Consider the following 23767-nt stretch of genomic DNA (forward strand, 5'->3'; position numbering starts at 1 on the left):
ATGTGTGTGTGTATATATATACTCCTGGTGTGGCACTGTGGGTTAATACACCAGCTGCAAAGCCATTTGAACTTCAAGGTTGGCAGTTCAAGCTTACCAGTTGCTCCTTGCAAACCCTATACAGGGTCACTATGGGTTGGAATTGACTCAACGGCATTTCACTATTATATAAATAATAGTGTGATACTGTAAGATAAGCACTGGAGTGCTAACTACAAGGCTGGTAGTCCAAACCCATCCTCAGAAATCCTATACAAGGTCACTGTGAGAACCAACGCAATGGCATTTAACAACGAATAAAATGAAGCCCTGGTGTGGTACTATAGTATAAACACTGGATTGCTAACCACAAATTCAGTGGTTCAAATCCAGTAGCCACTTCTCAGAAACTCTATACAGGGTTGCTTAAGAGCAACAACTAGCTGATAGGTTGGCAGTTTGAACCCACCCAGAGGCACCTGCTTAGAAATGCCTGGAGATCAGCTTCTAAAAGGTCACAGCCTTGAAAACTCCACTGAGCAGTTTTACTGTCCACGCGTGGTTGCCATGAGGTAGAGCTCAGGGCTTAAAACGCAATGGGGGGAATAAACTGGATTCGCTGACATGGGTCCTTAACAGAGGCGACTTGATCAGTCTAGACTGTCCTGAATACAGTGTCCATGAAGGGTTCTGAGAGTATTTATAAGGATTCACTTCAAAGAATGAACAGAGTTAGTGACAGATAATGAGGCCTGTTCAAAGACCATCAATAAAATGTTTCAGAAGTGAGACAATGGAGTTAAATATTATTAAGGTAATAGAATGCCAGTCCCCATTGCTAATTGCAGGGGTTACAGATATGAATAATTTCTAATTCTTGTATTCAAAGATCAAGTGTTATGTATGTACAAGGAATGAAGTATGTACAAGTTGCTATGGGAGCAAAGATGAAGAGAACGAATGAGGGGAAACCTAGCAGGGTGTACACGTCTGTTATCTATCCGTGACTATTTAAGGGGATTTCAAAATGTTTTTTTAAAAAATGGAATTGAAAAATCATGAACTTTTTTTCACAAACGTTTTGAAGTCCCCTCATACATCAGCAATTTGGGACAATTAGAGTGAAACTAACATGAAAGACCAAAGTAAACTCAGACATGGTGCATGATTCCTATTCCTGGGTACCACCACCAAGCACTCCTGCCTCTGCAATGTAATTCAAACTTAAGGTGGGCTTATTTTCCCTGCTCTCTGTTCTTAGAAAAAGCAGGCTTGGTGGCACTGTTGGTTAAGCACTGGACTGCTAACTGGAAGGTCTACAGATCAAACCCACCAGCTGCTCCCATAAAGATTCACAGTCTCTCAGAGAGTAGCAGAGTGGCTACAAAAACAGTCTCCTTCAATATGCTGTCTACAAGGGACACATCAAAAAGATGGAGACAGCCCAAATGTCCATCTACAGAAAAATGGCCAAACACTCTGGTACATACATACAACACTCTACACAACTTTGAAGAACGATGATGAATCTGCAAACACCTCATAACATGGATGAACCTACAGAACATTATGCTTACATAACTAGTCAATCATAAAAGGACAAATAGTGAATGACACTATAGTTGTAAAAAGCTAAGAAAAGGTTTTCTTGATAATAGAAACATTCTACGATGGTTAAGAAGCACTGGTAACAGTGGATTACAAGTAGGGCTACTAACTGCAAGGTCAGTAGTTTCAATCTACCAGTCTCTCTGTGGGAGAAATATGAGGCTTTCTGCGCCCATAAATATTTAACAATATGGAAACCCTATACAGGGTTGCTACAAGTCAGAACGGACTCAGTAACACACAACCACCACCATGATGGTTTAGGGGAAGGAAAATTATTCCTGGGCTAGAGGGTGGTGGTGGTTAGGTGCTGTGGAGTCGGTTCCGACTCACAGCAAACCTGTACAGAGTTTCCGAGGCTGCAAATCTTTATGGGAGCAGGAAGCCTCATCTTTCTCCCATGGAACAGCTGGTAGTTTTGAACTGCTGACCCTGCAGTTTGCAGCCTGATTCCTAACCACTACGCTACCAGAGTTCCTTGGCTAGAGGGTATGCACATGTTAACACGGGTGACAAGGTAGGAGATATATAACAAGAGAGAGGTTGGCAGAGGAAAGATGAAGGTAGTGGGAGACTTAAGGCGGAAAGTAAGAGTAAAAATGAATAGAGGTAAATACTGAGAGGGACTGCAATCACTGTAATGAAACAAATAGGACTTGTTGGATGTAAAACTGATGATCTTCTCTGTGAACCTTTACACGATTCACAATAAAACATTTAAAAAATATATAGGGCTCTCCATTCCCCCCCCCCAAAAAAAAACCCCCACAAAACTACAGTTGCAGGAATCCTAAGGTATGGTTCTAATTCTGTCCTCTGTAGTTGGTATGTGTCAAATAGACTGGATGGTAGTGAATTTGATTTTTCAGGTTTAATTCTTGTAAAATATTTGGTAGCTCGTGTCTTGTTAGGCCTGAACAAGTGCTGAAATACTTTTGAGTGAATAAATTAAATACTGGGCAAAGTATATAGACTGTTTCTAAATCCTTCTTTGTGAAACGAAAAGCTTTTAAACTGAAAAGAGGTTGACAGGGTTTTTTGTTTTGTTTTGTTTTTTAAGTGATAGAATTATACACTCAGGTGTGTGGATAGGGCTCCTGGTGGGGCGCTGCAGAACCAGCGCTGGACCGGGACCCACACCGTTGGTGACTCACACTCACCAGCTGCTTTTTGGAAACACTGCACAGGGTCACTAAGAGTCGAGTTGAACCTGATTCAAAGGCACTTAATAACAATAAGAACAGCCTACGGTCCATTTGGGTCGGAACCGGCTCGATGGCACTTAACAACAACAACAACAACAACAGTCCATTAGCATTCAAAATGTCTACCCAAAGCTGTTGCTTCTTTATTAACACAATGTAGGGAGACTGCAATTATTTGAAAGAAGACTTGGTAGTGTAGTAGTGTGTTATTAGATGGGTGCTAACTGCAAGGTCAGAAGTTCAAATCCACCAGCAGCGTTATGTAAGATGAAGCTTTCTGATCCCAGAGATTTATAGCCTTGGAAACCCTAACAAAGGGTTGTTATGAGTCGACACAGCCTCCACAGCACACCAGTGTCATCAAGTATTTGAAAGGAGAAAGATGAGGCTGTCTGCTCCCCTAATGATGTGCAGTCTCGGAAACGCTGAGGAGCAGTTCTCCTCTGTCCTACAGGGTCACTAGGACTTGGAACCAACTCAATGGCAATGGGTTTTGGGGTGGGTCCTGGTGTGGTGCTATAGGATTAGCACTGGACTGCTAACCATAAGCTAACCACAAGGTACAAGGTTGGCTATAAATTGTACCCAACTTGATGGCACTTAACAGCAAGTATTATTTGATCAAAGCGATATTCATTTGTAGGATAGGCACTTGACTGCAAGGTCGGTTTGAACCTCAAGGTTGGCAGGTCAACCTCACCATCTGCTCCTCGGAATCCCTATATAGGATTGCTATGGGGTCGGAACTGACTTGCCAGCACTTAACAGCAACAACAATCTTCTTTTGTATTAGTCGTGGACCTAGGTTTTGTGGTTAAAATCTCTGGTTAACAGGATTTTCTTCATTACACACAGGAATTTCCAGTTCTCAGCTGAGTAAAAGAATTGAAAAGCAAATACTCAACCCCAAAACATCACTGCCTTCAATGCAACATCTGGTAACCTCTTACAAAGTTAGACATACTAAAAACAAGATCAAGATGGCTCAAATCTACTAGTATATTAAACTCTGTGATGGCAGGGGTTTTCATTCTTTTCCTTGTTTCCCAGGAATATGATGTTGTTAAGTGCCGTCAAGTTGGTTCTGACTCATAGCTACCCTATATAGGGTTTCTAAGGAGTGGCTGGTGGGTTCGAACCACCAACCTCATGGTTATCAGTTGTTAGGTGTCCTTGAGTCAGTTCTGGTTCATAGCAACCCTGTATCGGGTTTCTGAGAAGTGGCTGGTGAGTTTCAACTGCTGACCTTGTGGTTCAAACTTGTTTAACCTACAGCACCACACCAGGGCAATAAAAGCTGCATAAAAAGGCCTGGTGGCACACCAGTTAAGCACTTGGCTGCTAACCAAAAAGTCGGTGGCTAGAACCCACCTGAGGTAGTTGGAACCCACCTTGTGGTTCTTCAGGACACATCCTGCTCCTGTAAGGATAAGGGTCTAGAAAACTCTACGGGACATTTCCAGTCTGTCACATGGGCTCACTGAGTCAAAATCGACTTGACAGCACCTAATAAGTGCTCTATTAACACAAATACTTGTTGAATCACTTAAAAGCACACAGAATCCCCATTCTCCAGGAGTTTACAATGTACAGTTCAATGTCTCCTACTGTTGAGGTACTATGAAAGTGTGAGTCTGTCTACCATTGTGGCAGCAGTTGTCTCTCCACTACAGACTTGTCAGACTGACTGACACGAGGATTTTCAGCAGGTAGATAGAGGGGCAAGTGTTTCTTAAACAAACATGACTCAAGTGTTTGTATGTATCTTTCCTGGCACTCACAGACTGTAAAAAAAAAAAAGCTCCTCTGGCTTAAGAACTTTCCATTTTGTCACACATTTCAATGTAACTCCCTTTCAAGTGCCAGGATACCATATCCCTGAGATTTTTATTTGGCACACATCAATAACTGTTCGTTTGCCAGCCAGATTTTCTTTCCATGTCCTTTCCCCAGGATATGCCCATATTTTCAAGCCCTGGTTGAAATTCACTTCTCCAGTGGGTTTTCTTTAGTTCTCCTTTCCTCCATGGTACCTGTGCATCCCGCTGGCAGCAGCATGCCCTGTGCATCTAAGTGCTCCAGCTGATACACAGCACCATCTCAGTTATTGTAATAAGCATGCATTTTGGTCTCTAGGGACTATCAACTTGCTAAAGATAAGAAGCACTTACAAATTCCAGATCCACTCCTTCCTATAAAACCTAGCCCAGTCCTTTTTCATAATATACACGGTAAGGTTTCTACTTAGTCACCTGAAGCCTTCTGCTTGGTGGACAAGAGTCACCAGATTTTATGTTAATAAATTGTTATGAAGGAATTCCATATTCTTAAATTTCTGATTGAAGGCGTATCTGTATCTGAGAGACACACAGCTGGATTTTCCACAAATGCATGGACTAGAAAGAGAAGTTGTTTCTGGAATCTTCAAGACATTTTTTTTTTTTGGTATTAATTTTCCTGGTAAATTGCATATTTCTGTCCTTCAGAGAAGTCTTGAAGAGATCTGATTTCCTTCTGTTCTATTGTGTTGGTGTGAACGCCTTTGTGATTGAAAAGAAGGCCACTGAGGGTGGCAGGAAGGGGAGTCAGAAGAAGTTACAGAGAGTGAGGCATGTGGCTTTGTGACTAGATAGAGCGCCAGTGCTAATGAGGCCAAGGTCAAGGGTTCAACCCCTGAAAAGACAGTTACTTCAGTCAATTCCCTTGCCGGAGCACTGCACCCTAAACTACTGCAGATTTTCTGGTAAACCTAGAGATGAGAGAGCTGGGGATGTGGGTGGGAAAGGTGATGGGGACTGTGTAAAAGGCTGACAGTGCAAGTCCCCTGAGACTGATGGAGCCTTCCAACATACCAGCCTCCTCCCTCTGGTTCCAGGACCTCCCCCTGACTACTGCTGCAGAAAATCACTGCAGTGGCAGCCAGGCTGAACAGAGAAGGGCTCACATTCTGAATCAGTCTGACCTAGGCTTTGTCTAGCTCCCCGGTGATGAGACGGATGGATACTCACACATATTCTAATAGATGGAGCAAATCCTAAACTTGGCCTTGCACAGACCAGATGAATTCATGCCTTGTACTGAGAGCTATGGTGATCTCCACTCTGCATCTGATGTCCAAACAGCAGGTGTGTGGGAGGAACGATTCTGGTTAGTAATGACTCCGTGAATCAAAAAGGTGCTTAAGATTATTGATTGCCTCCTTGGGAAGCAGAAGTGCATAAAATTGTAAATATTTCATATGCTGTTTATATTGATAGGAAAACGAAAGAAACATTTAAGCTAAGCTAAAAGAAGCTAAGTCAAAGACACCAAATTATACATATCAAAGACACCAAACTATACATACAGAAGAAATTTTGTCTCTGCGGAAGCTGGGCTGTAAAGTCCCTTTGAACTGCAAGGTTGGCAGTTCAAGCTCACCAGTTGCTCCTCAGAAACTCTATACAGGGTCACCAAGGGGCAGAACTGACTCAATGGCACTTAATGACAACCTTCCTTTCTCTCATTCTCACAAATTCTCAGTTCTCCTCAAGACCAGGTGGCTGCCAAACTATAATACTGAGTTCTGGATCTTTTCTAAGAAATTTAAGAATTGCTGTCCTGATATGGCACTGTAGGATAAGCACTCGACTGCTAACCGCACAGTCGGTGGTTCAAACCCACCAGCTACTCCTTGGAAACCCTCTATGGGGTTCCTATGAAAAGAAATAGACTCAAAAGCATTTGAAAGCCTTTATAGCACATAGGTAAGTGAAAGCTGGATAATGAAGAAGAAAGAGTGAGAAAAAAAATTAATGCATTTGAATTATGTTATTGGCAGAAAATGTTAAGTTATGCCATGGACTGCCGTGTTGTTGTTGTTAGGTGTCACTGAGTCGGTTCTGACTCACAGGGAACCTATACAATGTTTCCAGGGAGAGGCTGGCAGACTTTAACTGCCAACCTTGTGGTTCAACCAAGTTTTCCCATCAAGTGCTTATCCCATAGCGCCACACCAGTACTCCTGCCAAAGGATAAATGAATCTCTCTTCAAAGTACAGCCAAAATGAGCCTCACAATCTAGGATGGCAAGACTTCGTCTCATGTATTTAGGACATGTTATCAGGAGACCGGTTCCTGGAAAAACACAGCATGCTTTGTAAACTAGAGGGTCAGTGAAAAAGAGGTACATCCCTAAGGAGATGAATTAACAGTGGCTGCAATAGGCTTCAAGGAACAATTGTGAAGATGTCACAGGACCAGACAGTGCTTCCTTCTGTTGTACACAGGGTGGCTGGGAGTCTGAAATGATGTTGTTGTTGTTGTTAAGTGCCGGCCAATCAACTCTCACTCATAGTGACCCTACATATCAACCTTATGTTTCAGCCCAGTGTTTATCCTACAGACATCAACAAAAAGTATGTTTATAGAACTATCAATTGCCTCATGTACATGCAAAAGCTGGACAATGGGTAATGAATGAAGAGGAGGAATAATTGACATATTAGCATTATGAAGTTAGCAAAGAATACCAACTATATCATGGACTGCCAAATGAATGAGCAAATCTGTCTTGGAGAAAGTACAGCCAAAACAGTCCTTAAAAGAGAGGATGGTGAGACAAAGTCTGGCTCACTTTGGACTGGTGATCAGGAGGGACCAATCTCTGAAATACAATATCATGCTTTTTGGCTCAGTGGAAACAAGGGAGACCCTCAATGAGATATACTGGCATAGTGGCTAGAATGATGGGCTCAAACGTAACAGTTGTAAGGATGGCACGGGGCCAGGCAACATTTCATTCTGTAGTATATAATGTCACTATGACTCACAGTCCACTTAGAGGCACCTAACAACAAGACTATCTAACCAAGAGTGTGTAACCTGCTCACCCTTCAGGATGGCTGCACAATGTAACGGCAATGGAACATTTACCCAGAGAGGTTCCTGAGAAAGGATTATGTTTAAGAAAAAGGAAAAGGTAGACACTGAAATGGACAGAAAAATGAAGATATAAAGATTGAAACGAAAAGTCGTGTTTCGTTCCAGCATTATATTTTTAAATGGTCCAGATCTATAAAAGGTCCAAAGCCTCATAATATTTTAATGTCTTATAACCTAATAATTGGTATACATAAAAATACTACAAATTTACATATAACTTATGTAAATTTGTTATTTAAAAAACTTATATATATGTTATTATTGTTGTCAAGCGCTGTCGAGTCGGTTCCGATCCATAGCTATCATGTACAGAGTTTCCGAGGCTGTAAATCTTTACGGGAGCAGAAAGCTTCATCTTTCTCCCGTGGAGCGGCTGGTAGTTTTGAACTGCTGATCTTAAGGTTCGCAGCCCAATTCGCAACCACTACGCTACCAGAACCCCTTATATATAATAGATATGACTTAAGTAAATTCCAAAGTATCGTAATAAAACCAGTATCTATGAACTCACCATGCAGCATATGATATAGATCTAAGACAGCTGAATCAAATTATTTTTAAAACTTTTAGAAATAAAGCATTACTTTGTTGAATTACTTGAGGGAAGGAGAAGACAAAAGAAAAATGGTAACAATTATATTTACTGGTGAATTAAGTCCCTGGTATCCAGGTACTGTGGCTTGGATTGTGTTCCCCCCAAAATGTGCTGTAAATCCTAACCAACACATGGGGTCTCCATGAGTGGGAATTGACTGGACGACAACAGCATATATATATATATATATTAAACATACATATATATAATATATATATATATATATATGTATGTTTAATATTGTTGTTGTTGTTAGAGGTGCCACTGAGTCAGTTTTGACTCATAGTGACCCTGCATGGGGTTTCCCAGGAGAGGCTGGTGGGTTTGAATCACCATCTTGTAGTTAGTAGTGTCCAGTGTTGATCCTACAGGACCACTCCAGGACTCCACACACACAAATGTATTTCCATTTAGGACCAGGTTTTCTTTGTTACATTAATGAGGTCATTCCAGTGGGGGTGGGGTGGTTAGGGTTAAAGCTAACCACTTTTGAGATGGAAAAAGAGCACATTATGCAAAGAAGCAGTCCTAAAAGGAGTCAAATAGATACCAGGTGGAGCAACAACTATATCGGGCAGCATTGTTAAGTGCGTTGGTAAGTGCCACAGTTTGTTCTGGCTCAGGGAGACCCAGTACAGTTTCTGAGGAGCGGCTGCTGAGTTTAAACCGCCAGCTTTGAAGTTCAAATTGACCCACAGCACCTGTTTCTTTTGACTTTCCCAGACTATATACATCTTTACGGGAGCAGATAGCCTCATCTTTTTCCGAGATGCAGCTGGTGAGTTTGAATCACCCACCTTACTAGCAGCCCCACATGAGTCTTTTCCGAGGACCAATGCCTTGAATTTGGAGTTTTAGACCCCTAACCGTTATTTTCAATAACTTTGCATGCATGCAAAAATTGGACAGTGATTTGGGAGGACCGTGAAGAATTGATGCATTTGAGCTGTTGTGTTGGAGGAGAGTATTGAAAGTACCATGGACTGCCAAAAACCCCCAAACAGATCTGTGGTGGAAGAAGTACAGCCAGACACTCCCTGGAAGCCAGGATGGCCAGACTTTGTCTCTCATTCTTTGGACTTGTCAGGAGGGGCTAGTCCCTGGAGAAGATACCATGTTTGGTACAATGGAGGGTCAGAGAAAAAGAGTAAGTCCCCCAATGAGATGGACTAGCACAGTGAGTGGCAGCAGCAATGGGCTCAAATGTAGCAACGATTGTAAGGTTGGTGCAGGACCAGACACTATTTTAATCTGCTGTGCACAGGGTCACTATGAGTCAGTACCGACTTGATTGTACCTAACAACAAACTGTGACAAAATAGATTTCTGTACTTTAAAGCCTCCAGTGGTTACGAGTTGGACTGCCAACCTCAGGTAAGCAGTCTGAAACTACTAGCTGCTCCGCGGGAGAAAGATGAGGCGTTCTGCTCCCGTCAAGATTTACAACCTTGGAAACCCTGTGCAGGGTCACTGTGAGTCGGAACCGACTCCATGGTACTTACCAGCAACAACCAACATGTGTGGTGCTGCGGGTTAATGTGCTGGACTGCAAAGGTGGTTTGAACTGCAAGGTTGGTGGTTCAAGCTTACCAGTCACTCCTCAGAAACCCTACACAGGGTCACTATGGGTCGGAACTGACTCGACGGCACATAACAACAACAACTTGTTTTATTTCTGTTATAGGGGCACTAAATAAGAACACCATGGGCAAACCACACAGTGGGCTCAGGCCATGAAGGGGCACAGGAGAAATTATACTTGGAATAAGAACATCTGGCCAAGTCCCCCAGAGCACACAGGAGGCACTCAATAGATATTTGACAAAAAGAAAAAAAGTAAAATTCAAGGAAACCGCTTTAGCTCTCCCTGGCTCTGTTTCCTCCTATGTAAAATGGAATAAAGCTCTCTATCTGCACCATACATCCTTGGGAGGATCAAATAAGAATGTATCTGGAAATGCTTTATGAGCTGCAAAGAGCAGTATGATTTAAAGGAATGTCACTTTATATGGGATCTTCAGATTTTTTTTGACTGAGAGGATTTTGTGGAATTGCTTTTGGGAGGGAAAGGTGTTAAAAGGCGGTTTTAACTCACCAGGGTTTGAATTTCACTTCAGGATATTCTGCCTCTGTGCTGTCTCTTTCATCTGAAATCATTTCCAAAAGTGCAGCTCAATCACTGAACCCCTATAAGCTGTAACAGAAATTATGCTCCCCATAAATGAAAAGTATGCGCGTTGCGGCGCCTGGTACATTTGAAGTCTTTCAGGATAGCTCCTTGCCGCAGCTGCAAGAATTGTCCTGAAAGGTAAAGCACAGAGGAGCCACCATATCCTTGCCAGGTGGAAAATTCTGGTTTCCTCCATTTCTCTTCTCCAAAATATTTGCTGCATCTCACACTAAGAGACTACTGAAGTATCTAAACACTTTGGATGAAAGGAATTTTTCTAAGTCACTTTATCTCATTAAGGAGTCTTGGTGTGGCGCTGTGTGATAAGCGCTGGACTCCTAACTGTAATGCTGGAGGTTCTAACCTACAAGCCACTCCTCGGAATCCTTACACAAAGTCACTATGAGCCAGAACCGACTCCATGGCACATAACAAGCTTCATGATAACATTTCCATTCGAGTTTGAAAAATACTGATATTGAACACAAATTTCCATCACTAATCTGAAGGACTCAAGTTTAAGATCAGCTGGTGTTAGTTTTGGCTCAACGTGCCATCTGAATGATGACTACACTGGACAATAATTCCCAATATTTTCTTCCCAGTAACCCCTCTCCCACTGTCCCCACCAGAAAAATATCCCCGAAGTATACTTTACCAAGTGATCTAATTAAGCAAACATTTAGCAAGCAGAGCTCATCAAACATGAACAATTAAAAAACCTCAACTGATTCTGACAGCCTACTATGCCAGGTCTGTGCTGCCTTCCATTAGCTCATTTACTTCTCATAACTGCGTAGGGTGGGAGCTAGTGTGTACACCGTACAGCTGAAGAATACAGGAATTCAGAGAAGCTTAGTATAAAGTAGGCAGTTCAAATCCATCAGTTGCTCCATGGGAGGAAAATGAAGCTGTGTGCTCTGGTAAAGATTTATAGTCTTGGAAGCCCTATGGCGCAGTGCTACTCTGTCCGATAGAGTCACTATGAGTTAGAGGGGATTCAAGGGCAGTGGGTTTGGTGTGGTTTGTGGAGTTAATGATCTGGCTTTACTCTTATGTAAGGTAGCCCTTGACATTGGCTCTGGAGAAATAACCACTGGAGCGGGTGGGGTGCCTTAGTCTGAGACTTCCAGGCCACACCTGAGGATCTGTGCTGCTGACTGGCCAAACCAGATCTCAAGAATTACTTCTCATGCAAAACTAGCCAATAAAAAGCTCAGAATACTACGGTTCTGAGGGTTTCTTGATCTGCAAAGGGTGGGTGACATATCTCTGAAGACTGAGCACCTCCACATAGGAATCTTCCCAGATCGAGCTTGTGCATCTCTTCCTTGTAATGATCTTGATTTATATCCTTTTGGGTGTGGCGCTTTAGGACAAGCACTGGACTGCAAACCATAAGGTTGGTGGTTCAAACCCACCAGCCATCCCTTGGAAGCATTATATAGGGTTGCTATGAGTCAGAACCTACTCAATACCACTTAACAACAACTAAAATAAAGATGAAGCTTCCTGTTGCCATAAAGATTTACAGCCTTGAAAATCCCAGATAGGGTCACTATTAGTTGGAACCGACACAAGAGCACACAACAACTATAATAAAACCAATAGTTTAACATTTAGTATGTTCTGTGATTTTTGTCAGTCATGCCAATATATTATGAACCCAAGGACAGTGTCCTCTTAGATTTTAAGAAGTGACTTAACCCTGATGACTAGGGACAGAGACAGCATGTATCATATGGACAGCTGGCTCAGTGGTGAATCGGGGTGTGCATGGCCTCTGCCGTTTGAGAAGTGGCTTTAGCCTGATGCTCATTCATGAAGCTATTCTTGTAATTACCTAACACGTATAGCTAAATTTTGCATTCTGTGGTTCTGTAGGATAAATAAGCATGGGACTGCTAACCACAATGTCGGTAGTTCAATATCGTCAGTCACACCTCAGAAACCCTATACAGGGTAGCTATGAGTCAGAACTGACGTGAATGAACTTAACAACAACAGTCTAACTTTGTAGAGGAGATCTGTTGTCTGCATGTTTCAATCTTAATACCCATGTGAAAACTGAACAAGTGACTAAGGAAGACAGACGAATTGACGCATCTGAGTTATGGTGTTGCAGGAGAGTATTGAAAGTACCATGATCTGCCAGAAGAACACACCAATCTGTGTTGGAAGAAGTACACCCAGAATGCTCCTGGAATCCAGGACAGCCAGGCTTCCTCTCTTATACTTCGGACATATTGTCAGGAGAGACCAGTCCCTGGAGAAGGATATCATGCTTGGTAAAGTGAAGGGGCAGAATGGCACAGCTGCAGCAATAACGGGTTCAAGCTTGACAATGACCGTGAAGACGGCACAGGACTGGCCAGTGTGTAGTTCTGTTGTGCAGGGGGTCACCAGGAGTAAGAACAGACTCGCCAGCACCTAACAACAACAACACCCATTTTATATACATACATACATATAAAAAGGGGGAAAGTCCCTATCAGAGCATTTGTCCAATTTTTCATTCAGAGAACATGAAAATGTGAAAGCATCTGAAGCTATTTTTCCCTTTAGAGACCACAATTCTCAGAGAACATTCCCATAATAGGCAGAATCACAGCAGCCTGAGGACGGTGCCCCCTGATGTGCACACAGGCCACTCTCAAAGAACCTGAAGGACGTAGCCCTGAGACTTTATGGTCCTTAGTACATATGAAGAGCAACTAATATATAAGTACTTTGATACAACAATGAATACTGAATCGGGCTGCGAACCTTAAGGTCAGCGGTTCGAAACTACCAGCCGCTCCGTGGGAGAAAGATGAGGCTTTCTACGCCCGTAAAGATTTACACCCTCGGAAACCCTGTACAGGGTCGCTATGAGTCGGAATTGAGTCAACGGCACTTAACAACAACAACTGGTACAGGATAAGTCTAGAAGACGTTAGTTAAAAATTTCTTATAACTGCTACAATAGTGCTAATCATAGTGTTTTGCTCATGTAAACATTTTAATTTTAAAAACAACCACTTGAGTGAGCCTAAGTGGTTGTTTTTAAAATTAAGTGCACTAAAACTGGGTCCCAACACTTCTACTTTAAGGAGCTAAGTGGGTCTTGCGACTCTTCCCTGTACCAAGAAACAAAAAGAATAAAAGATCTGCCCACCTCAAGAGCTGCACACAGAATGGTTATGCACATGGAACACTGGCACACAACGGATTTCTCCCTTTCTGTGATAAATACTATCAAGTGTTAAAATATATCTTAATAACAAGTTTAAAGTAAAAAGTATCTTTAAAAAAAATACCTGGAGAGCAGGCTTACAAAGTTGTGTGTTTGTGTGTTTTACATGTATATATAAACTTGTATAGTCAAAACAACATCCAAGTGGAAGAAATTCTTATTTTTAGGGAGTAGCCCTCTGGCAGAAGAGACAGGATACATGTCTTCCCAAGCACCATCCACCAAACTAACAAACTGTGGCACAAATTTAAGACTTCCAGGAAAAAATCTTTGTAAGAATTTCTCTTAACAGAACGAATCCAATTCTGCTGTGATCTGAGAAAGTTTCTATTATTTTTCAATTTATGTTGTTAAAGTGCCACTGAGTTGGTTCATAGGGACCCTAGGCACAACAGAACAAAACCTTGTCAGGTCCCACACCATCCTCACAACTGTGGTTTGAGCCCACCTTGTCAACAGAGAATATTCCATATTAATTGTTATCATGGTTTGTTTATCTTGAAGTGTTTTTTTTTTTTTTCCTTCAGGAATAAGTACACACTTCCCACTTCTTGGAGGCCTGATAGAGCAGGGCTTCAAATCAGTTGGAACTGGCTGAGTCATGGCCAATTAAGCAAAACCAAAACAGACCCTATTTTGTAAAATGTGAATGTGGCAGAACAACAACTGGAAGTAAAAAAATATATGGGTTAAAGCCCTAGAACAGAATACTCCAAAGAGGCGAAGAAAACCCTTTCAGGAGCTACTTAAGGCCAGGACTGTGGAGAGTGACACAGTCTGAAAGTGATGCAGTCAGCCACCAACTTTGAAACGGGAACCATTGTTTCCAACTCTACTGTTCAAGAAATTTGGTTGCCATGCAACACACACACAGACACACACACACACCTTGTTTCCTAAGAGGGAAATTAAGTTTCTAGCAAAGTATCTACCTGCTAATTTTTCTGTGTTCTGGTACACCCACATTTTACAAATTCAAGTCTGAGTTCTAGTCAATTATCCATCAGCCATTAACTGAACTGGGAAGAACTGGTTTGAAGTCCTGCCATGGAGGCATTCTCTTATTTTACAGCTGGGCAGAGCTGATTTATTCTTTGGCCATATACAAATAGATGATAAAGGAACTAATGTTACTGCTATAGACCAATCTAATAACTAATTATAACAAATTAGATGTAACAAAAATGACAGAGTGCAGTACAAAGACACTTCTAATGTCATAAGTATCCTAGGTATTATATATTATTTTAGTTTATTTCAAATGTGGAGAAAGAGGAAACTGACTCTGGATGTGAATTAAAAGAAAAAAAAGCTCTGCTAGGCAAATCACGGAGATGTGGTAGCACATTGGTTACAAGTCGAGCAGCAGTTCGAAACCAGCCGATCCGTGAAAGGAAGATGAGGCTTTCTGCTCCCATAAAATTTTACAGCCTCGGAAACCCCATGCACGGTAATGACACGAACAAATGTCAGAAAAAATGAAAGAAAAGAGGTAAAAAGCAAACTCTAATTACATATGGCAGAATAACTGTGGTTGACTGATATGAAGTTGCATGGGACTGTATGTTAATGTTCTAGGGCTGAGGGTGTGTAGTAGATCTGGTTAAGAGACTCATAGCTAAAAAGAATCGCTCTGTTCCTCTTTTCCCTCTGAACCCAGAGGGATTTGATCTTTAATTCACTGGAGGTGTGGTCAGGCACCCGCTATGTGAGTACCTACTAGTGCCTGGCATCTATGTCCTTACCTCACAAGATGACTCAGGAGTAACCAGGATCCTGAGGAAGGCTCCTTCTGGGATAGGGGGAAATGCTTTGCTCCTGCCATTGCAGACACCCACACTGCTGCAGACTCTGAGCCACAGCAAGGCTCAGAAGATCAAGGGACCAGTCACAGCAGTCTTTTTAACTTTGGGAAAACCCAATGCTCACTTCACTCAAATGTCGCAAAGTGGTGCCATGACCCTTTAGCTCTTGGCTCACCAATTCAAAGAGCCACATCACATACAGCCCTGAATCTGCCCACTGCATGATTCTGTGTCTAGTTCCTTTCCAGGTCCCCCAAGTGGAAGACAGTTCTGGCAGGGAGTCTAGGCAAGATTACTATAATATTTAGCCTTTGTCCCTTCCTTTTCTACATCTTATTGTAGAGTAAGATACACAGGTCTCTGAGATGTAGTAGTTTCGCGTACGGTAGACACAAGGAATGTACTCAAAATGTACCTATCTGCAATGCCTCAGGTCTAGTCTACTTACGGGATCTCCATTTCAAAGATGAAAAAACTGAGGTTCAAAGTAACTTAAGCAAGTTCCCTTCCACAAAGAATAGTAGAAACCTTGCCTCCTACCTCAGTAAACTTAGCAGCAACTAACTAGAGTTGCTAACAAAACTAGCAAGACGTCTTGGTGTGGCGCTGTGCGTCAATGCGCCAGACTGAAAAGCCGTTTGAACTGAAAAGTTGGCAGTTCAAGCTCAACAGCTCTCCGATGCAGGGTAGCTACGGGTCGGAATCAACTCCACAGCACTTAACAACAACTATGTGGGAAATGGGCAGAAACATGAGAGTAAGCTTCTTTTCCCTAATTATGGATATAACTTTATACAATCACACGTCTCTGGGCTTCAGCGTTCTCATCCATAAAATGGAGAAAGATAGGTTATGAATGATGATTTCCACTGTGTTTTCCAGCTCTGAAACTGTCATACAGTTCGAGGATGTCGTTATGTGTGGGTGGGTGTAAATACACACATCATATGCTGCAATTAAATAGTCTCTAACCACACACTCTGCAGTAACCATGTTTTCCTAATTCCAAATCAGTGCAACCCCTGAGAATCCAGGGCGTGTAGTCAGGCTTCTATCCAAACATTAAGTGTAAGAATTAACAGGGGCCACATAATTTTTTATGAAAGTAAGTCACTAAATTCCTCGGAGAAAACGCCAAGCCTGAGGCAAGGCTGGGCTGTGGAGAAGAGATACGCACCGCAGTGAACACAAATTAGAGAAGACACACTGTAGCTGCCACAATCTGGAGACCCGTTGCCAAATACCCGAGTGGGCAGCGCATGCCCATGCTTGGGACAAACCTGGCTCTGCGCCCACGTTTAAGGGCAGTAACGTGCACTCTCGGGTTTACACATCCTGCGAGAACAGCTCTGACAACGTGCCTTGCGGAGCGTGCGGCGGGAACTTGGCTGCTTTTTGCTAAAGCACGTGGCACCGCCCAGCGCGGGATTAAAGCTCACCGACCGACGCGCCCGGCCCACCCCCCACCCCTTCCCCTGCCAGGAGCCTCCCGGCGCTAGGACCCCGCGCACCTCCCACACTTCCTCCCGCCGCGGTTTGAGCCGCCAGCGCGGCGCTCCGGACTCCCTTCCGCTCCGCCAAGCCGCCCTACCTGGCGAAGCAGTGCTCGCAGTGGTTTCCCCGCTCGTTGACCGTGAGCACGTAGGCGTAGGCCGGGCAGGAGAAGAGCAGGTCTCCCACCTGGAAGGGCTGAAGGGCCCGCAGCCCTCGGCCCTTGCCCGGGCTGCAGAACCTCTCCAGGCCGCCATCGCCGTCTGCCCACATGGTGGCAGCGAGGCGGCGGCGCGCGGGCTGGGCCGGCTCGGAGGGGCGCTGGGCTCCGGCTGTGCCAGGAGCTGCGGCTCCCCGTGAGCTGTTATTGGAGAAGCGTCACTGAGCTGCGGGGGGCGGGGTGGGAAGCCGTTTGGCGGACGCCGAGACAGCAGCCCGCTCCCCGGAAGGGACGGCGGCCCCGCCCGGTCCTCGCGCGCCCCCGGGGGGTGGGGGGAGCATCGGCTCGGCGCCCCGCCCCTGCACGCGCTGGACCCTCCGCCGCCGCCGTCTCCAGGACCGCTTCCGGTGTGGCAGCAACAAAGAGCTGCACTCCTGCGGTTCTCAGGAGGACGGCGTAAGGAGTTTGCCGCTCCGTAGTGCCTCCGCGGGGCGATTGGGACACGGTCCCCTCGCCGGTGGGCGGACCAGGGTCGCCTAGGAGGGCGGGTATCCGAGGCCACCCCGGGATAATCTGGATGACCCTCCAGATTCAGAGGAATGCAGGTGTCCCTCCACCCTACGTTCTTAAATGTCCTTGTCAAAAACCATAGGAGCGATTCAGGAGCACGGAAGAGAAACTGGGAAAGAGCACCGTCAGTTAAAAAAAAAAAAGTTTGTGCTGAGAGTTGGTGGGTATTATATTTCCAAACGAGCCCGGGTGGCGCGGAGGTTAAGCGCTTGACTGTTAACTGTCCGAACCCACCGTAAAGATATCCAAACACTAATTGTAAAGATCCAGGTGGGGCAGTTCTACTGTGTCCGGTAGGGTCACTACCAATCAGAATTGCCTTTCTGCAATGAATTGGGTATATAACCAAGGATGTGTTCCATGAAGCTTTCAACTAGAGTTTTCAGTGTGAATGTAGTTTGGCCCCTGCCCCGCAGTGGTGATGTGCCCTGGAGTTGGTTCTGACCTATAGTGACCCTGTATAGGGTTTGTGAGGCTGTAACTCTTTAAGGAGCAAAAAGCTTCATCTTTCTAACGAGGAACAGCTGGTAGTTTCTAACTGCTGACCTTGAGGTTAGCAGCCTGACTTGTAACCACTACGCTGCCAGAGCTCCTTCTGCCCCTCAGTAGAACGTGATTATTTAGGTAGAAGTAGAATGCGTTGGTCACCTGAGCTCACCCAATGTCTGCATAATATGCAGTGGCATCACTGGAGGTGGCACATGAGAACTCCACTGAGTGATGTGGGGGTGGGGTGACACCAAATGACTGCCTAGAACATTGTTGTGCAATTTTAGCAGAAATTTGCTATTTTTTATAAAAGATCCCTGCCCTTAGTTAATAGCAACACAAACTTCGTAAATCTAGCTTACCTGTATCCACAAGGCTAAAACTCTAAGCTAATTTGTTTGCTTTTTTTTGAACCCTCTAATGCACTCCGGTCATCTGTCAGTGTTACTCAATGACAATGATGCTTTCATATGCCTTTGTGTGCACTACAATAATGTGCACAAAGCACACGCTTTTGTTTAAGTTGCTGCTGGTGTTTTTATAGTTTCTGGTTTTTGTCAAAGTTTCTGGTGATTAGTATTAGGGGAATGAAGTTGTAAGTAAAGGGGGAAAACAAAAAACAGACTTTCACCCAGTTACTAATACCATCACTAATAATGTAAATCAATGTTGAAAGATTGTAAAAGTAATTTTATTGTCAGTATTTATGTAATTCAAGAGCTATCACAGTTAAGGAATTTGTAACTATATCACATCTTATTCTGTGATTGAATTTGGGTTATAAACATTACCAAGGATTTTTTATGGAAAGGTACAGGAGACAGGGGGAGGGATAGAAGGGGGGGAGGTGCCACCCTGGTGACACCAACACCAGTGTACTGTGACTACTTTAGAGGAAGCTGCGGAAAACTTTACGTTTTAGGGAATCTAGACTGGTTGGAGGACAGTGTGATGCTGTGGCCAGAAGACTTCTAGAATTTACGGTCTGGCTTGACTACTCATTTTAGGCAAGTCAGTTACACTGTGAGTCACTGGAAGTTCATAGAACCATGCCAATCATAAGTCACACACATATACGAGCCATTATTGTTGTTATTTGCATAAGAACTCAAACCCATTACCATGAAGTCCCTCCTGATTCACAACTATCCCACTGGACAGAGTAGAACTGCCCTGCACGGTTTCCAAAACTGTAAGTCTTTACAGGCATAGACTGCCTCATCTTTCTCCCATGGAGTCATGCTGCATTTGAACTGCCAGCCTTGCGGTTAGCAGCCAGTGCTTAACCCATTGTTTGTCCAGGGCTGCTTTTATTTGTATGAAAAGGGTCAAAGAACCTCTGTCCCACGTAGGCTTGTGTGAAGACTGGAGTTGGTATCAATTCAGTGAAGACTATTAAGTGTGAAGAGAGAATTTAGCAGAAAGCATTAATACTTCAAATCTTGATGTTACCTATAATTAGAGATAATAATTTGACTAGTTTAGCAAAGACAAAGATGAATATGTTAAGATTCGTGAATTTGGGGTACTTGAATAAAATGCCAATATTAATGGCAAAATGATTAAGCCCGTGGCCCTCCTGCATGGAAAGGGCATCATGGATATAATTTCATTTATGCGTTTTAATAAGCATTGATCAAGTGTGCTTAAGTCAGTTTTGATTCATAACCACCCTCTATAGAGTTTCTGAGGCTATACATTTTATAGGAGCAGAAAGCTACATCTTTCTCCCATGGAGCATCTAGTGGGTTTGAACAACTGACTTTGTGGTTGGCCGTTTAGTGTTTATCCTACAGAGCCAACACGCTTCTTGACTACGCACATAGTGATCTTAAAATGCATAAATGAAGGATAAACAGACTAGAAATCCATTAGTACTGGCAGCAGAAAAGTTCATAATCTAATAATCATTGTTGTGTTGTTAAGTGTGGCCAAGTCATTTCTAACTCATAGTGACTCTATAGGGTTTCTTAAAAATGGATGGTGGGCTTGAACCACTGACCTTGTGATTAGCAGTCTAGTACATTATCTTACAGTGCCATACCAGGAATCCAATAATAATCATTAGTTATTGAATATTATAGTCCTGACATTGTGTTAAGTGCATTAAACACATTATCTCAGTTCATCTTCCAGCCACTCAATGAGTTGGGAAACTAAACCTCAGAATAATTTCTAAAGCAAGTGCAGAATTTGGTCTCAAACCTAAATCAGTTTGGATTTGAGGCCCGGACTAGCCTTAACGTCAGTGTAGCAAATACCATTCACTGAGTTATTTAGAAGGATCCTGGGTGGCACAAGTGGTTTGTGTTCCATTACTAACTTAAGGGTTGGTGGTTTGAATTCTTCCAGTGGCACTGCAGAAGAAAGACCTGTCTGTCTCCTTCCATAAAGATTACAAGAAACACCCTTTGGAGAAGTTATTCTCTATAACACATGTTGTTGTTGTTATGTGCCGTGGAGTCGGAATCATGGCAAGCCGGTACAGGGTTTCTGCTATAAATCTTTACGGAAGCAGAAAGCCTCATATTTCTCCAGCGGAACAGCTGGTAGTTTCGAACTGCTGACCCTCAAGTTAGCAGCCCGATTCACAGGGCTCTCCATAAATCAGAATCGATTTAGTGGCAATGAATATGTTTTTTGCGGGGGTTGGGTTAAATATAGTGGTTTGTTGTTAAGTGCTGTACAGTCCATTCTAACTCATAGCAACCCTCTGTAGTGTTTTCAAGGAGAGGCTGGTGGGTTTGAATTGCCAACCTTGTGATTAGAAGTCCAGTGCTTATCCAACAGCACCACACCAGTGGTTTGTACAAAATGTTAAATGGGTGCACAAACACAAACTGTAAGTGGTCTTAATTATGAAGGTCGTCAATCATAGAGTATTTGATGTAATCTGGAAATATTTTCCAGAGACAGCCACGTTTGAACTAAAATCTAAAGGATCGCTAATCCTTTAGCATGCTAAGTAGGTAAACAGCATATGCAAACTTCCACTGGCAGATAAAATGCTATATGGAAAACTAAAAGTCTCTTGAACACAACAGGAGAGGTAATGTAATTCAGGATGATGTTAGGAGTTAAGTAGACCTGTTGGCCAGGTTGTGGGACTTTATTGTAAGTAACAGAATCTGAAGGGTTTTGGGATACTGTATTAGATAAGTATTACCATAGTCATGGAGTCCTGGTGTGTACTGTGGGTTAGTGTGCTAGACTGCAAGGTCGGTTTGAACGCAAGGTTGGCAGTTCAAGCTCACCAGCCGCTTCTTGGAAACCCTATACAGGGTCACTATGGGTCAGAACCAACTCGATGGCACTTAACAACAACAACAACAACTCTAGTCATGCTACCTGAATACACTTCTACCCAGGCAAGACTTGGATGTAAACTCTTGGACCATATAGTTATGTTGTTTTAAACAGCTTTATAGAGGTATAATTTACATACTATACCATTTTATTGAACATATACAATTTCATGTTTTCCAGCATATTCATGGATATGTGCACCTATCACATTTAATTATAAAATAGACTACAGTGTTTTTTAATATTCTGATTTCTGGGTACTCTAGGTACCAGCTGCTCTTCAGAAACCCTATACAGGTTTGCTATGAGTCAGAACCGACTCCACGGTACTTAACAATAACAACAAAAGGCACCATAAAAAAAGACATAGAAGGAAATAAACAGTTTTAATACAATAAATGATTTACTCTTTCAAGGATTAATTGCATAAAATAACCTACTTATTTACTTTTTTGTTGGCAATAATTTTTTCTGTTTCACTGGGTAATAATACTTAGACCACTCAAAAAAAAATATGTATATATATATATAAATAAATAACATAGCTCCTGAATTGTTTTTCCAGGTAAGTGAGAGCTGGAACAGACTTATTCTTGTAGGTGAAGTTGACTATGATTTGAAAACACAGGAAAAGAAACAGCCTCATTTTGGAAAAATGCTTGGGCTGAACTCAAGTGACTTGAGATGGGGAAATGCCAGTGAAGCAATAGCCGTGAATTTAGGAGCTTAAATTACGAAGAAAACTGGGTTTAAAATAAACAGTCAACAAATGGCAAGAAACCATCCCAGGGATGACCGATGACAGCACTCTGAATACAGCTCATGCTTGTCAGTCTGCCACACAGCGTTCTCACATTCCGTGAAAGTCGCCTTCCAGCTGCCAGGGCCATCCGCCTTCTCCACCCCCATGACTTAGAAGGAATGGCGTTAGAAGGGAGTTCATTCTGAAGAAGACGTGATACAAGGAAGAAGACCCATTTTGCTAAGTTTCTCTAACCTTGAACTTCATAACTCGTGAGTACAGTGACTTTCCAACCACAAATTCACACATGAAAAAGAGCTCTAGTTTAAGGAAAGGAAACCTTAGCAAAGAAAGAATACCATGTAGACAGTGGTATATTTATACCTCTGCATGCATTTCATTTATTGGATAAAGATCATGTGCTTCCAGTGTGGTGATGTTGTGTGTCATTGAGTTGATTCTGACAAAGGATGGAGTGGAGTAGAACTGCTAATAGGGCTTCCAAGTATGCAGTGTTTTTGGAAGCCAACTGCCACATTTTTTCTTAAGAAACAGATGGTGGATTTAAACCACAGACCTTTTGTTTAACAGCCAAGTGCTTAACCATTGTACCATCAGAGCTCCTCTACACTGTGATGTTGTCAATTCCAGCTCAGAGCGAGCTTTTGTAGGCTCTGACTCCTTGTAGGAGCAGAACACCTCATCTCCCTCCCATGTGGCAGCTAGCTGGTGGGGTTCAATCTGCCATTCTTGTGGTTTGCAGGCTAGTTCATAGCCTACAGAGCCACCTCACTCCCTCTACTGTGATTTTTGTTGTTGTTGTTAAGTGCCATGGAGTCAGTTGACTCTCATAACAAATCTGTATAGGGTTACCAAAGAGTGGCTGGTGGGTTTGAACCACCGACCATTCAGTTCAAATCAACCTTGTGGTCCAGTGCATTATCCTGCAGCACCACACAAGGATTCCTTATACTGTTATGGTTGTTAAGTGCTGTCGAGTCAGCTCTGAACCATAGCAACCCTGTATAGGGTTTCTGAGGAGCAACTGGTGCGCTTAAACGGCCAGCCTTGCAATTTAATGGCTTTGCAGTCCGGCGCATTAACCCACAGCACCACACCAGGACTCCGAGAGAGCCTGGTTAAAGATGAAAAGATGAACATACACACAGACAGTGTAAGGTGCAGTAGCTGAAACATGGCCCCCATGTTAGGTAACAGGTCTTAATCCCTATTGTAAATTGATACCCTAGAGTAGGTTACAACTCATCGGGTCCTATTTATAACAAAACGAAACACTTTCTAGACCTCACAATTATTGTTGTTTGAGCCCTTTGTTGTAGTCAAGTCTGTCTCATTGGGGATTGTCTTAGGCTGGGTTTTCTAGTGAACCAAAACCAGTGAAAGCTTCTTCGCTTGTTTTTTCTGGTAGTCCATGGTACTTTTAATATTCTTCTCCAACACCATAATTTAAATGCATCAATTCTTCTAT

The 23767-nt window shown here is 43.0% G+C and overlaps 1 protein-coding gene across 1 annotated transcript in view; it reads right to left on the reverse strand.

The window, feature by feature from the left end:
- The window catches only part of SMYD2 (SET and MYND domain containing 2), an 80844-nt gene extending 63544 nt beyond the window's left edge, over positions 1–17300 (reverse strand). Inside the window, exon 1 of the mRNA XM_006834008.1 lies at positions 17112–17300. Within this exon, the coding sequence (XP_006834071.1) occupies positions 17112–17284 (173 nt within the window). The 5' untranslated portion in view covers positions 17285–17300. The remainder of the gene's footprint in view (positions 1–17111) is intronic.
- Between the last annotated feature and the right edge of the window lie 6467 nt (positions 17301–23767).

Source organism: Chrysochloris asiatica, unplaced genomic scaffold (assembly GCF_000296735.1).
Source record: "Chrysochloris asiatica unplaced genomic scaffold, ChrAsi1.0 scaffold00009, whole genome shotgun sequence".
NCBI lineage: Eukaryota > Metazoa > Chordata > Mammalia > Afrosoricida > Chrysochloridae > Chrysochloris > Chrysochloris asiatica.